At 28.5% G+C, this 17,153-nt stretch overlaps 1 protein-coding gene across 3 annotated transcripts; it reads left to right on the top strand.

Moving 5' to 3' along the window:
* Positions 1-1,604: 1,604 nt before the first annotated feature.
* Positions 1,605-17,090, top strand: LOC132949238 (protein FAM135A). 3 transcript variants are annotated; one of them, XM_061020017.1, is made up of 18 exons: positions 1,605-1,868; positions 2,655-2,797; positions 4,580-4,662; positions 9,367-9,521; positions 9,600-9,823; positions 9,916-9,945; positions 10,017-10,113; positions 10,207-10,446; positions 10,554-10,706; positions 11,937-12,189; positions 12,273-12,422; positions 12,618-13,325; positions 13,389-13,779; positions 13,844-14,011; positions 14,070-14,271; positions 14,334-14,589; positions 15,324-15,551; positions 15,633-17,090. In XM_061020017.1, the coding sequence occupies exons 2-18, from the start codon at positions 2,721-2,723 to the stop codon at positions 15,836-15,838; spliced, it is 3,621 nt and encodes a 1,206-aa protein (XP_060876000.1). In that variant the 5' UTR covers positions 1,605-1,868; positions 2,655-2,720; the 3' UTR covers positions 15,839-17,090. The 3 variants fall into 3 exon arrangements, with proteins under 3 accessions (XP_060876000.1, XP_060876001.1, XP_060876002.1); XM_061020018.1 differs by having other exon boundaries at positions 2,652-2,797; XM_061020019.1 differs by having other exon boundaries at positions 1,628-1,676.
* The last annotated feature ends 63 nt before the right edge of the window (positions 17,091-17,153 follow it).

Here is a 17,153-nt window from a genome sequence, read left to right as displayed (position 1 = left end):
CATATAATTCAAGACATTTTCCACTTCATTATTATACACCAATGCAGTGTTGTAGTTTTCAAATACACCAGTGTGGTATAACGTGTCATTGTCCGCATGTATAGTGTGTACTATAAAAAAAATAGTGCAGTCAAGTGGAAAATATAGGGTTACCATACGTCCCGGAAAAACAGAACTGTCACCGGTTTTTGACTTGGGGTATCGGTGTCTCGAAAATAAATTTCGGGACGCCTTATGTCCCGGTTAACTCTAAAATAAATGACCGTAGGGACATGCAATTTTGACTGAATGTTTATAATTGCATTTCCTATACACCATAACATTTTGAAAATATTTTGACTCTTTTTGAGCTGTTTACGGACATTGTCAGTTTTCAATTTTTTTAGTTTTTTTTTCTATAAATATCAATAAAATTTTATTTGTTAGGTAAAAAAACATGAATATTTAATATAAGGCTCCTGATATATCGTTATAATAGCAGTTGAAAAATATTAAAAATACATAGGCACAATTTTTTTTTATAAGCATTTAAAGTTCAAATTTTGACAACATTTATCAAATTTATAATTTATTAATTATTTTGTAGTTAAAAATGTATAAAATGTTTAACTTTTATGGCTAAGGATTGAAAATTTAAAACAAGGCTCCACGTAAATAGGTTATATATAAATTACTTTATTCACAATAATATCATCAAATATACTTGGTAATATTATAGGCTGAAAATTGAACTATTTTTACACCTTACCACACGCAGACAAGGAAAAAAAACAATACTTAAAACAGTTTAAACCAATGTATTCACCCCATCACTCAGAATCTAAAAATTATTAATACTTTTAGGAAATTGAGTTAGGTATATTTAGAATTGAGTTTCAAAATAACCACAATCTGCAATTATTGGTATAAATGTATAATATTGCTTTTTGATAAACAATAAAGTTAGAATACATTACAACTACCTACTCATCAGTTTTGATTGTTTTGAGGTAATAAAACGACTGTATAATTTAGTCTTAAAATCTGATTTTTATATTATTTAATTACATAATTATGCTTAAAAAAGTAATGTGCTTGACTCTTCTAGTCTTAAGATTAAACTATATTACAATGTTTAACCACTTAAACTAAATACATAAAAGAAACACGAAGTTTATCAATTTTTGCATTTTTTTTGTAACCTGCAGTAGGCTGTAAGTATAATGGAATCCGATATAGGCAGGTATACATAATATAATATAAAAGTAGCTACATAAAACGTAAAGTTATAATTTATAGGTGATTAACCGAACAATTTTGTATGTATAGTTAAGATTATTTTCATTATCATCTATACTAACCTGCTCGTAATAATATTATTATGAGATGAGTTTATGTAATAGGATATTAAAATATATGAAAAATTGCGAATTCTACACGGTTAAAAAGGTATATGGGGTGTGTACCGAACTGACCTTTTTTTTTATAGGTTTGCTCTTTATAAACCAGCAGACACTAGCAATCGCCTGCGTGTGCGTGTTGTCAGGGTAACACCCGTAAAGTCGCTTTTAGTGGTCAAAGCGCCGTCTAGCGGCCGTCCCTGAATACCGACAAGCTTTGCATTAGAGTCCAATCGGTGGTCTGGCCGGGATAAATATGGGTCAAACGCACGTTCTACAAAAAGTTCCGGATAAAAAGTGAATAACTTATATAATAATTATACATATACTAAACACTTATATAACAATTAAAAAATATACATTTAATTTTCGATTTTTTTGTATTACTATTAAAGTACTCAAGTGTGCCATTTGTGAATTATAACTATAGTCATTTTTATTATCTTTGTCTTCAAGTGCAGTGATTGTAAAATACGTGAATTATCAAAGGTAGTAACAAAATTCAATGCATCAACGTATTACGCGTAACATCTATCCAGAGGATAACAACTGCGACTATGCTTATTCGTTTCCTCTGACCTATATATTTAAACTAAAATATTATAGCAGTTATAACGATTGATTTGTTGAATTCGAATAATTAGTTGCATAAATATGATCTAAATTTTTAAAAATCAAATTATTAACTATGTAACATTTATCCATAAATTAACTGGATACCCACTATATAATTCAACGTTTTATTAAAACTCATAACAATACTGTTATTTTTATGTCGATTCAATTCAACTTAAATTTTTCTTATTTATTTATAGCTAAACAATTTGTATAACATGATTTCTATATGTTCGTATTAAGATTCATATTTTGTTTGAAAAAAAAATAATTATCTAAAACTGATACATTGTTTGGAGAAGTATAACTGAATTTGTGATTTACTTTTAACTACCATCCCACAAGAAATATGTTTTATATTTTTCAACACTTACTATTGCTATAACTATTAATAAAACATAATTAATATAAATAATAATTCTTATGAGCTAGGTAGTCAAAAAAATGAGTAATTAATAAATTTTAATATAATAATTTTTATTATTTTTTACATACCAATATTTTGAAATTTTAATTGAAATTGGTTTTGTATAAAGAGCGTAATTTTTCAGTTAAATAATTATCGAAGTTTTAGATTTGCTGTAAAAATAATTTTCATAAGGAACATTTTAATTATATCATATGTAAAAACACTGCTATAAATATGTGTTTTTCTAGTAGAACACTAAGAATTAATATACTTTGTGACTATGAAATGAGTCCGAAGATAGAACTAATGTTGTTATTATGAGTGAACTTCAAGCAACTGTAGAATTTGCTGTCGAGTACTGCAAGTTTTATAACATAGATCTATTCCAAAGAGGGTAAGTTATACCACTTATTTATGTATGAAATAAAATATAAAGAATATGTTTTAATAGTATTTGTAGTTAGGTATTATATTCTAACAGTACTTGAAAATCGTCTCGTGATATGAATAACGAATGGTTCTCTAATGAATATTTGTGCATAAAAAAGAAGTCGATATGATATTTAAATATAGTCTGAATAAGTACTGAACAGAGTGTGTATAGCATAATATGAAAAAAGTAATATTGACTTCAATACCACAAGCTTAGATTCTACCTATATAGTAATCTATACTCTGTACTTTATAGTTATGACTTATATTCAAGGTGTAGATTATTGTATGAGTACTACACATGTATATTACATATAAATAAATATAATATAATATACACAGATGACTCCAAAAGACACCGTAAACAAACCTATCTTAACCTAAAAAGTAGGTATTTATATACTACTACTCTGCAAGTAGGCATATCTAGTATATGAATTAAAGCGAACTAATTACAGCTTATTATTAGACCCCTACGGCTTACAAAGGACAAATAATCTTACAGTTTATTGATGTTTTCATATAGCTATGAATAAACAGTGATTCAACGTATTATTTTTAATCAAGTTTATATATTTGATACAAATCAAAATAATTAAATCATTTTAAACTTGGGGATTCTCCTCCTGCTCGCAACGCTCACTAAACCTTTACATTTTTCAACCCCTAAAATGAATTTTAGATTTCAATACTCATAAAGTCATAACTCTTTGCTTTTTACCTGCGCTTATTTTTCTCTAGAATTGCAATGCTACGTTTCTCATAGTCATAGATAATATTTCTTATTTTGTTCTATTTTATATACCTGCCTAGTTTATATAATCCTCGTCAGAATGAATCAATTGTTTATTATCCACTGTAAAATATCAATTATATCCAATCATTCCAATCTATATATATATTATATACAATTTGGAAAACAAATTTATCTAGGGACTAGGATACTGACATTCACTGTCTATGAATAAGAATATCATATGCATTAAGCGGGGTTCACATGCTGACGATGCTGATGATCTGATGATCACGATGACTTTCATGATAGCTTCTCTTCACTATCTATTATCATGCACGCAGGTCTCAAGATAATACGATACGTAGTAGCTTTTGTAATAGTTTGAATAGTTTTATAGTTAGGTAGGTACTATATCAGCCTGTTCACACACGACACTTCGATGCGGATTTCACGCTGTAGCAACTATCATCGTGCGTAGACCCGGCTTAAGACTATAAATTTGAAAATATTTTTTTAATATTTTTAGGTTGCTACTGCAATCATACAACACTGAATAATATTTTTTAAAAATGTTTTTGATGATAAAGATAAATGTATAAACATTGAAATATTCAGATATGAATATAAACCTACCCACATATATAAATTAAAATTACTTAAACTTTAAATTTCAACACTAATAATCTAAAATCTCAATCAACATTTATACATTTACCTAAATACTATTGATAGGTAGGTACTATCAGTTATAAGTTATAATTTATAATTTATAACTTAATACATACAACACACAACGTTAAATAATATAACAAAAACTAAAGTTCCAGACTTGGTATGCCAGCAACACTATATTTATTTACTCTTTTCCTTACTTACGTTGTGCCAAGTTTAAAATTAGCCTTGTAAGGTCAATGGCAGCTAGCAGATGTAAACATATTATCACCACGCTGCACGTGTAACACAATTGATTTTATAAATTATCTTACGTTAGATATTTGTATTTTATAGATTATATCGTATTCGAACTGAACTTAAAGTTTCTCCTAAGCTCTCTGTTCAAGTGGAAGTCAGCTTAAAAAAACATCAACAAAGTAAGTACATGCAGGTTTAAAATTAAATTGGATATAGCCATATAGGTACACGTTTCGTTTCACTTCACTCGCCGCCATAACGCAAGATGTATACATTATTATTATTATAAGCCATTAGGTATAAATTGGAAAGAAATGACAAATGATTGCAATGAAAAATACAACAATGTGTAGAACTCGGTTCACTACCTAACTGTTATCATCTGAACTATATTTATAAATGTACGATTGCTGATAGATTTATATAAAATTTCTGATAGTTTTTACTTTTTAATTTTTATGTTTGAATAAATTATATAATTTTAGGTATATATATTAAAAACATTGAGAAATTCACTACATTTTTATGAAGTGTTAAGGCCAAGGAATAATGGTTAGCATAGGTAGTGAAGACGTCGCACCTGCTTATTATGTTGTCTCCGTTATGACGTACGACATACCAAATTTTACACGTTTATCCTATAAGAATAATCTAACCTTTTAGTTTTATAAAAGGTAAATTCACTCTAATTTTTAAATTAACCGTGTTAAACCTGATCTGCTAAGCGTAAAATGTAGTACATATGTCATACGTTTGTATGGCGGAGACAACATATTATGCGGGTGCGACGTCCTTATAATTATTATTATGAGCCATCTATTGTTCTAAAGTAGATATTCATAAAATTACTAATCAAAAAACTAAATTAAAAAACTAAGGAATTCGCTTCGCTATAGTGTATTCAGTATACTTAGTCATTGAATCTAAGTGTGTTGCTATAATGGTTCGAGCACAAAATTTTTATCAACACTATAAAAACTAAAACTAAAAATTAAAATGCCTATACATTTTTTCATGTACGATGTACCTAATATATTACTATCTATCTATCTATACAGACTACTATGGAAGTGGCATAATTAGGAATTTAGTTTTTTTGGGGGGAGGAGGGATATACACGTTTAGCAAACATGAATGGTCATTATCAATACTTTAATCAAAATAAAAGTTTTTTTTTTTTGAGGGGGGGGGGGGGTCTATTTTCCTAATCCTCTCTATTTACGCCCCTGTACTATGGTAGAACGGTTTGAATATTATTTTTGTGGTATTATAATAGCTTAAAAAAAGGGAAAGTGGGTGTCGCTCTGCTGTACAGTAGGTTACTAGTGGGTCACTATAATGGATGGTGTTAAATTTGAACTAAATGATAGAATATATTATGATATATGATATATATAATATGTAATGATATAATATCATTGTATAAGAAAAACGATTCTGAGCGAAAACGGTCGGTCAGCCTATGATATTACTAAGTATATTTGATGATACTATTGTGAATAAAGTAATTTAATTATAACCTATAGTAATATAACCTATTTGCGTTGGCCTTGTTTTAAATTTTCATTTATTAGCTATAAAAGTTGAACATTTTATAAAATTTTAAGTACAAAATAATTATTAAATTTTAAATTTGATAAATTTTGTCAAAATTTGAACTTTAAATGCTTTTAAATAAAAACTGTGGCTAAGAATTTTTAATGTTTTTCAAATATCATTGTAACAATATAGTAGGAGCCTAGTATTAAATTTTCAAGCTTTTTTACCCAACAAATAAAGTTTTATCGATATTTGTAGAAAAAAAACTAAAAAAAAATGGAAACTGAAAATGTCCGTAAATAGCTCAAAATAAGTCAAAATATTTTGAAAATGTTATGGTGTATAGAAAATGCTAATATAAACATTCAGTCAAAATTTCATGTAGGTATACCTACGGTCATTTGTTTTAGAGTTGCACCAAAAACCAAAATCGATTTTCTCGAAAACAGATTTTGCGTAAAAATTCCCATTTTTCCTTAATTCTTCTTTTGTTTTTCACGTCGTGTTTGAAAACTACTGAGAAAATTTTACTTTTGTCCCCCCAAGGTTCCAATTAGATTCACTTTCTTATCAGAAAAGTTACTGTTGAAGAAAATCCAAGCACTTTTACTGTCCTAAAAGGTGATGACAGACACAAAAATAAACACACATTATTAAAAAATCAATACATTCATTGTTCCACTCAGAATCTAAACCCTTAACAAATTGGAACTTGAAAATGTCCTTAATCAGCTCAAAACAAGTCAAAATATTTTGAGAATTTTATGGTGTATAGAAAATGCTAATATTCAGTAAATGTATCCAAGTTCATTTGTTTTAGAGTTACACAAAAAACCAAAATCGATTTTGCGTTAAAATTCCTGTTTTTCCTGTTTTGCCTGGTTTTTTTTTGTTTTTCTTGGCACTTTTAAAAACTACTAGGAATTTTGCAACCGAAGCATCAACTAGATTCACTTTCCCATCAAACAAGATACTGAAGTTGAAAATCGAAGCATTATTTCATCTACTTATTATGTACACAGGCCCCCCCTCAAAAAACACACATTATTGTAAAATAAATATCGTCCCTCTCAGAAACTAAAAAAAATAATGAAAAACAGAGATTTTTATATGCAAAACTAGTTTTCAGAAAATCAATTTTGCTATTTGGTGTAACTATAAAAAAAATTACCGTACCGTGGATAAATGAAAGTTTCACCGAATTTTTATAGTAAAATGTTCTATACACAGTCAAATTTTCAAAATATTGATTGTTTGGTTAAAAACTTAAAAACATTATAGGTACAAGGTTTCTCATAAGTAGAAATTACAAAAAAGTTGAGCGTAAATAAATAATATTTTTTATGATCATCTGAAGTTAGACATTGGATATTCACCCATAAAATAACAAAATCTCATATGAATTTTAGATTCTGCGATCAAAGCAGAAAGCAATGAATGTATTGATTTTACAATAATGTGTGTTTTTTTTTTTTATTTTTTTTGTGTCTGTCATCACCTTTAAGGACAGTAAAAGTGTTTGGATTTTCTTCAACAGTAACGTTTCTGATAGGAAAGTGAATCTAGTTGGTACTTTAGGGGGTCAAAAGCAAAAATTTCCCAGTAGTTTTCAAAAGCGACATGAAAAACAAAATAAAAATTAAGGAAAAACGGAAATTTTTACGCAAAATCTGTTTTTGAGAAAATCGATTTTGGTGTTTGGAGTAACTCTAAATTTTAGAATCTAAAACAAATGACCCCGTAGGTACATGACATTTTGACTGAATGTTTATATTAGCATTTTCTATACACCCTAACATTTTCCTAATGATTTTCTTATTTTGTTGTAATTAAAAAACGTAATGACTGTAGATACTTGAAAATTTCACCGAATGTTTATATTAGCATTTTCTATACACGATAAAATAATGAAAATAATTTGACTCTTTTTGAGCTGTTTACGGACATTGTCAGTTCTCAATTTTTTTAGTTTTTTTTTTCTATAAATATCAATAAAATTCCATTTGTTGCATAGAAAAGCGTGAAAATTTTATGCAAGGCTCCTGATATATTGTTGCAATAGCAGTTGGAAAATATTGAAAATACACAGGCACAATTTTTTTTTATAGGCATTTAAAGTTCAAATGTTGACCAAATTTATCAAATTTAAAATTTAATAATTATTTTGTACTTAAAAATTTATAAAATGTTCAACTTTTGTAGCTAAGGATTGAAAATTTAAAACAAGGTTCTACGTAATTAAGTAAATATATAAATTACTTTATTCACAATAATATCATCAAATATACTTAGTAATATCATGGGCTGACTGACCGTTTTCGCTCCGAATCATTTTTCTTATACAATGATATTATATCATTGAATTCAAATTTAACACCATCCATTACACTATTACAGTGACCCACTTGTAACCTATTTTACAGCAGAGCGACATCCACTTATCCACCTTTTTTTTATTTTGATCTATTATAGAAATTTTTATTTTTTAAATTTTTTTCTACAAATGTTAATAAATTTCTAAATTAATTTATCTAGACACTTGATCTACTGTACAGCAGATTAGAATCCACTAGCCCACTTTTGTATATATAATATTAGTACGGGGGGGGGGGGGGGCGGCACTACCTTGTGATTTATCTTAAGCCTATAAATATATATCCTCCCTCCCAATAAAAATTCCTGTCTATGCCAGTATGCCATTATTTCTATAGATTATATAAAACAGTTTACATAATGAGCGTATTTTGGTGGAGCAGTTTTGTTCTTGTTACCAGTTAAGCTTACTAGGTATTGGCCTGTTCACTCAAACCAGTAAACAATTTGCCCAAAACTGAATCGCAAAAATACACGTAATCTGTGATCGCGCGTTGGATAAATTATTTACCAGTCCATATTTGATAACGCATTATAAACCTGTTCTTCAGTTTTTGCACTTTTGCTGTGTAAAATAATTAAAAACCATAATGTTTAGCTATATTGTTTAATATTTAGATCTAGGCATTCTACATTTTCAAATATAGCACATAACAGCCAAATGAAAATGAAAATGAATTCAAAATTAAACTTTTATGATAACCCAACCTAACCTAACCTAACCTAACCTATACCTTCCCAATTCCAATACAATATATTTTATAAAACTATACTAATTAAGATTTCTGAGGTTTTGTATTATTTAGTAGTAAACATATTAATCAAAGCTAAAAGTATTATCTAACATATATAAATATATAATGCTAATTGCAAAATGCCAAATATAATAAGACATTAATAGGTAGGCTACCTATAGGTATATTAATATAGGGTGTACAATATTTATAATATATACATTTTAACTTTTACAGGACAAGATAATCAAAAATCACCCCAATTATACTATGTTGAAAATGGAGAAGACCTTGGGGTCAGTAAGACATTTCGAATACTATATCGACATGAAGAAATTATGCTCGACGATATAATATTATTTAAAGCCCATGTGCTTGTAGACAGTCAAAAAGTAAATTAATTTTCAACAATTATTTTAAAATACTCTTAAATCATTTTTTTTTAAAATATATATATTATATTTATATAGCTACAGGATAGTCTTGAAAGAGCTGGGTTTATTTTAAATGTCGAGTTATGGTTTGGAGAAAATGGCTCTATGTGCTGCGTCTCCAGCAGAACTCTTCAACTGCATGTCTGTCCAGCGAGAGGATTACATTACCACTTACCAGTCTTATTTGACTACTTTCATTTATCAGCTGTAACTTTGACCATACATGCGAGTCTAGTCGCTTTACATCAACCCTATATTAAGTAAGCTCATTATTCATTATATGAAATAAAGTATTTACCTATTTATGTTTTTAAAAAACTATCTATAACACACATTATTTTGTTACTTTTAGAAAAAGTATACTGAATTATATGCAAAGTTGGTAAGTAATTGTTATTTATTAGTAGTTTTGTTATTCGATGAAATTATTTTATTATTTTTAAATTTTAATAGTGCTCCTAGAACTGGTAAAACATGGTTAACAAATAATACAAATCGATTTAATTTTCGGCCATCACATTCCATAGAATCGGTATTTTTTGGCAACGCGGTAATTAAAAATATAACAGAATTTTGTTGTACTTATAACAGGAAAACTTTCAACTTTAATGTAGTTAGTGTTAATTTTTATTTATGTGTATAGAATGGCCAAAACGGGACCACTAAATGTGTCGGAAGCTCAGGGAACAGTAACAATAACAATCATGTCAGTCGTATGCTCAATGCTCGACTTATTCATCGTGAAGTTTGTTCATTGTTATCGGAAGCTTTCGACAATCTTCATTCCACAATTGCTCAATATAATAGAATAATGCCAGTATGGCAACAAGTTGAAACACCTGCGGGCCTTAAAACTGCTGTTACAATTCCTCAAACAAACAAAGTACCTATATATATTGTATTATGATAATTATGTGACAATTAATGATCTAAAATTGTAACAAAATATGTCAATTAATTGAATAATCAAAAAAACATATTTTTGTTTAGATCCTAGATGAAGATGAATTTCTAGCCTTAGCAAATAGTAGTATAGCTCAGTTATGTGCTCAAAACATATTGCTATGGCATCATTTTTTAGATAATTTTACAAAAAAACAAGCCATAAATCAGCATCTTTCCAAAAAACACCATCAACTTCGCGTAAGCAAATATGAAAAATTATTTCCTTTAATACATTTTTTCTGTGCTTTTTCCAATGAAATGTGGGCTGTAGAATATTCACTATATAAGTGAAAAAAAATTATCAAATCCCCCACCCCTGATTTCCACAATGACGACAAATTTTTTTTCAGTCTGGACTGGTCTTAAGAAAGTCAATTACCGCAGCCCAGCCCAATAAATTACGTCACGCGGCTTTTTTAAATATTCCTCATAACTAGAGCGCGGATTTTTATGCACTAAAAAGTATCGAAATATGCATATAATATGCAGTAAAAATCAAGAAAATATGCAAGAATTTTTTTTATTTATTTAAAATTTAGGGAATTTTCTGAACAACTGAATGTATTTACGACGTAACTGAGTGGTATGTCCATAACTGACTGATACAGCAAGAGTAGTTAAGATAATAGGTAGACACAAACGTTTATTTTCGGCATATTCACGATTTACGGACAACGATAAACGATGTAACCGAGTGGTATGTCGATAACCGACTGACACAGCAAGAGCGATTAAGTTTATGTCGTAATCGATTATTTATCTTATCTTTAAATAAATTATTATTTAGTGCCTATAAAACTTAGTTTTAATTTTTCTACTCGACAAAATATTATTTCATACATTTTTTTGAATTTTCGTTTCAATATGAAATAAATTTTGAATTTTGCCAAAATATGCAAAAATATGCAATAACATTTAAATATGCAGAAATATGCAAAAAAAAATTAGTTTCAAATTTTGATGATTAATGGAAATGACTGACAAAAATCCAAAAATATTAAAAGGAAAAAACTATGCAATTGCATAGAAATCCGCGCTCTACTCATAACTTATTGAATAATGTGAGTAGAAACGTTGAACATATACCATTATTTTTAGAATTCAACATTATTTCAAATTAAAAAAAAATATATTTTTTGTGTTTTGTGCCACCACCAACTAATAAAATAAAAAATGCATTAATACCTGATAGTAGTCGTCTTACAAATGTACAATAAAAGACATATTATTGCATATACATACATATAAACTAATAAAGTATACCGCTCTATTCATAAATATAAATATACTTAGGAACTATAGGATGTGAATGAAAAACAAACATACATGTGATTGATAAAAACAGAATATAGCTAATTATATATGTGGTCATATACGTACCAATACTTGTAATTTTGTTTTTATATAAATATATTTGAATTTCAATAGGTAAGGAGATTTTCCGAAGCATTTTTCGTATTAGAAAATCCAAGACAAAGTGCAGCAGGCTGTTATGATGACCATAATAATTATCAACACTATAGATCAGTATCAGAAGCAGCTAGAAGATCTAGATACTTGGCTTCATTGCCACCTTTACCAGTTCATTGCTCAGCAACGGATGGCGATCCAATTACTTTACCTGTAATTTTTGAGGATCAGTACACAAAACCTGGAAGTAATACTAGAAGATCGGATGATAGTAATTAAATAACTTTGTATTATTTTTTAATAATTTAAGAGTATCTATATTACCTATTAATAACTATACATTTTTAATTTTAGAATCTTTTATTAACTCTTGTGGCATTCCACTAAATACATTACGACAAACACTCTTACTTAACCAAGATTGTAGTTGTGGGATCGCAGCTATATTAGAATCTAGAAGATGCAGTCAAATGGCATCAACTGGAAAATTACTCAAAGTTAAAGGTAACTTGGTGCTAATACAACTAGGGTTTATAATTCATCGTTAAGCTTTGACTATGAATTTGTATAACCAATCAAGCTTAGATAACTTAATGACTAATACTAATGTGTTAAATTAGTGTAATATACTTAATATGTACAGTTAATCACTTTGTTTGTTAATTGTTGTAAATTATCATTACCGTTTACATTTTTAAGGTACGGATACTGATCAAAAACCTGCAGAGAACCAGAGTATTAAGACTAGACACAGCAAATCATTAGACCAGTTGTTAAGATCGACTGTAATGGATACACCTATGTTATCATTACCACTTAGTTTTTCTAGAACTTTCGAAACAAATAATAATGGTAATCCTACTGAAAGATCAACAATACCTAAGCACTCAAAGTATAAACAATTAGATCTTATTCAAAATACTAAAGTTATGACACTACCTCGCCGTCAAAAAGATAATATCAAACCTCCCGAGTTTCGAATACAGCCAAATGGTTATGCCTCTTTACCAATACGGAGAAATGATAGACGATTTTATCGACCAGTGCGTATGACAGAAAAAATAAAGCCAATAGCTGTAAATAAGACTAGATCACCATCGTCGGGCGAGGAATCTCCGGTTTCAAAATTGGGGACTAGTGTTAGTGTTCCACTTCAGTTAGAGGCACTGAACACGTCGCCCATAATGGTTAAATATTCAAACAGTACGACTTCTATACCAGATTTAGTAAATGATAAATTAATTTCGACTGTAGCGAATAGTAGTGAGTCAATGCCAGACTTACCATCAACAGCAGTGACACGATTTTCATCAGTTTCTGATAGTGAAATCACTTCAGAACAAAGTGGATGGGTCTCTAGTCGCCGGTCTTCGATATCTTCATTTTCTGGTCAAATTACTCCAAAAGGTAAGTTTCAATCGGCTTTTACGTTTATTCAGTAAGTGGTTATATTGTTTATTTTATTTTCAGTGGATGATCCGTATGATACAAAACATGATTTGTACATAGGAAGAGAATTACAAAGAAGGTTGTTAAAATTACTCGAAGAGTCACCAAACCGAAAAATGACTATAACTGAAAAAAAAATAAAACCGTCTAAATTTATTAAACCATCTGGGGCTAATACGTTAACGACCAATGACCAGACATATGAAGAAGTTCGCTTACCACCGCCCAGACAATTTAGAGATATTCCTCTTCCACCTGAACCTTTTAGGGATACGATTCCTCCACCAGATTCAGTTGACAATTTATTATATCATATGTACGAAACCGTAAAAGAAGCTAGATGGAATGATCAACATCGATTAGCGATGAGACAGAAAAAATTTTCAGAAAGTTCTAAGAAACCTATAGCCAGGTATCAAATTCAAATCAATACTTAGCTTATTTCTAATTTAATCATTTAAATATAAATCTAACAGAACCAAGAAAAGTAGTATGGAACCGGAGTACTACGAAGACGAAACACACAAAGACATAAAAGCTGACGGCCGTATTCATTCGTATAACAGCGTCGAAGACAATTCAATGTTTCAGAAATATAAAGAACAATTTAAAAAACAAATGAGTTTTACTGGCGTTATTTATAGGTAGGTACTTAAAATGTAATATATTGTTTTTGTATATTAATAATGTATGTATTATTAGTGACGCTCATATATTAGCTTCAACATTACCATACTTTCACATCAGCGAAGATTTACGCATGTTTTCACCAGAAGGTGTTCACCTCATAGTATGTGTCCATGGACTGGATGGTAATTCAGCTGATTTACGTTTAGTCAAGACATACATCAAATTAGGTTTGCCTGGTGCTCATCTGGAGTTTCTCATGTCTGAAAGAAACCAAGTAATTTATTTTAAACAAATCAATTATAATTATTTAATTTAAAACGGGGTTGTGAATTTCAGGGTGATACATTTTCGGACTTTGAACGCATGACTGATCGTTTGGTGAATGAGATTCTTAGTCACATATCCTCGTTCCAACTACCACATTATCCATCTAGGATAAGCTTTGTTGGTCATTCCCTAGGAACAATCATCATTAGAGCAGCAATTGCTCGACCTCAAATGAAACATTTACTGCCAAAAATGCATACATTTTTGTCACTTTCAGGTCCTCATTTAGGAACTTTATACAATACTAGTGGATTAGTTAATATGGGTAGGTAACTAATATTAGTTGTTAAATAAATATATTTTATAACAGCGATTCCCAAGTGTGTTCTGTGGAACCTAAGGGTTCCGTCTTCCGTGGGACAATCTCAAGGGTTCCGCCAGATGTATGTGAATATTGAGAAAATTATTTTATATTATAGGTAGGTACTTGAAAAAAAAAGTTCACCTGAATAATAGTTATACAAGTATAATATTGCTATAAAATATTAATTTTACAGACATTGGGGCTCCACGAAACAGGAAACTCTTTCCTAAGGGTGCCTTGGTTGTAAAGGTTTGGGAACCGCTGTTAGGTTTATAATACACCTATATTATATTATGCGATCAATTTATAATACACATAATATAGTTGTTATTCATAAAATATGTTTAAGAATACACTGATAATATTTGAAGGATTAACCATATTAATTCTGTACTTACCACAAAAATCAAGTAACGCAAGTCCAAGTTTTGTTGAAATTTTAAGTTAGTTCTATCTTCTATAATCAGAAAATCCTTTTAGTGATTTTTTTGAAGGTATTAAAACATATGTCCAGCGTGATAATTAAGAATATTACCTAGTACAAAATAATAATATTAAAGTATACAATTGTAAGTTCATTTGCGCCAACAATTTTATTTTCTCTCCTGTAAAATTTGCATTTTCTGATTTGCGTTACTTAACTTAGTTATGTGATAGGTACCTACAGTTATTAAAATGATTAATATTTTTTAAAGGTTTATGGTTCATGCAAAAAGTTAAAAAAAGTGGTACTTTACTCCAGCTATCTTTGAAAGACGCTGCAGACATTCGACAAACGTTCCTTTATCAACTAGCTCAAAATTGTCATTTAAGTTATTTTAAGCATGTTCTATTATTTGGTTCATCTCAAGATAGATATGTCCCACCTCATTCAGCAAGAATCGAGCTTTGCAAAGCTGCTATTAAAGATACATCACCTATCGGTGAATATATAATATATTAAAAGCAAATAAATAATTGTAAAATGTTGTATGTTAATTATTAATTTGTGTGTTTCAATATAGGATTGGCATATCGAGAAATGGTGAACAATATTTTATGTCCAATAATCAACAAACTGGATGTTACGTTTATCCGTTACGATGTACATCATGCATTGCCTAACACCGCAAACTCATTAATAGGAAGAGCAGCTCATATAGCAGTATTAGATTCAGACTTATTCATTGAAAAATTTTTAGTGGTAACTGGGCTTAAATATTTTAGGTAGATGTAACAAACATTTTGTATATAATATTATTACATGATTTTTGGTCTTGCAAACTGATTTGTGACGCAAGCACTCGCAGTATTATTATTTCAACAGACTTACAATTATCAAGTCGTTTATATTAATAATTACTAAGTTTTAATAATTTATATGAATTTGCCAAAATGATGCCAAAGTCCAACAAAAAATAAAATAATAAACAAAGAAACTTATTTGACATTTTTTTTTTAAGTAATATAGTTACATACATAATCAGGGTTTATATTAATACCTGTATAGGCTATACACATTTATTATATTATAATATTATAATTAAAACATTTGTATTTTTACTTTCAACTAAATTAATTAATGAAATTTCAATTTAACAAAATTTATAGCAAAAAAGGTCTTTAATGAATTATATTGTCTTTGTAAAGTAAGTAGTATTCATTAATACAAACTAATAACTTTAAATTTTAAATCAAAATGTATTACAAAAATATTTGAACAGTTTTTTAGTTGACTTTCAATTATAACTCCACTGAATCATCTAATGCAATACAAAAATAATTGTTGGTAAATTCATAATATATGCTTTTAATTATTATATTCAAGTGTTTTAAAGTATTTAGATAATCTCAATATCCGACCAAAAATGCACTTAATTAATATAAATAAAATATAATACAATTTAAATTGCCATTTAATACACAGAAATGTTCAAAATATGTATATACTATTATACTCCATTCCAAAAGAGAAAAATATACTAGAAAGCAACCGGTTTCCGTCCGGCAGCGCATATCTTCCATATAACGGCATAGGTAGTGACCAGTTTAAGGGGGGAAAAGGCGCAAAACTGGTAAGTTCTCTTTTGGAAAAGAGTATAGTATGAATATTTTAATTATTGGTATCTACGGGAGAAAACTATAATATTCCATCTTTATTACATTAAATCTTATAATATGTTAATGCTCAAACTTACATCATTATTATTAAAATAAATAAAATGTTCATTAATTATTACTACGATAATGTTTAAGAAGTATAAAAACACAAGGGTCAATTAAACTCAACATTAATTAAAATATAAATATTTTAATTAATTATTAACTTTAAAATTACATTGTAAATTGTTTTTATTTTATTATTATAATTTAAGAATTGTTAAGTAATTTTATAAAAACCAAAAATGAAAACACAAACTTCAATATATTGTATATTATGTATATTTCAGTTAAGTTAAATAAAATAACATTATATCAGTTTAGATACCTAGTTTATATGAATATTTAAAAACATTACCTTGAAATATTACACAATAATTATTTAT

Source organism: Metopolophium dirhodum, chromosome 7 (genome assembly GCF_019925205.1).
Source record: "Metopolophium dirhodum isolate CAU chromosome 7, ASM1992520v1, whole genome shotgun sequence".
NCBI classification, from domain to species: domain Eukaryota; kingdom Metazoa; phylum Arthropoda; class Insecta; order Hemiptera; family Aphididae; genus Metopolophium; species Metopolophium dirhodum.
The sequence above is the reverse complement of the archived record's forward strand: the minus strand, read 5'-3'. Positions and strand labels throughout refer to the sequence as shown.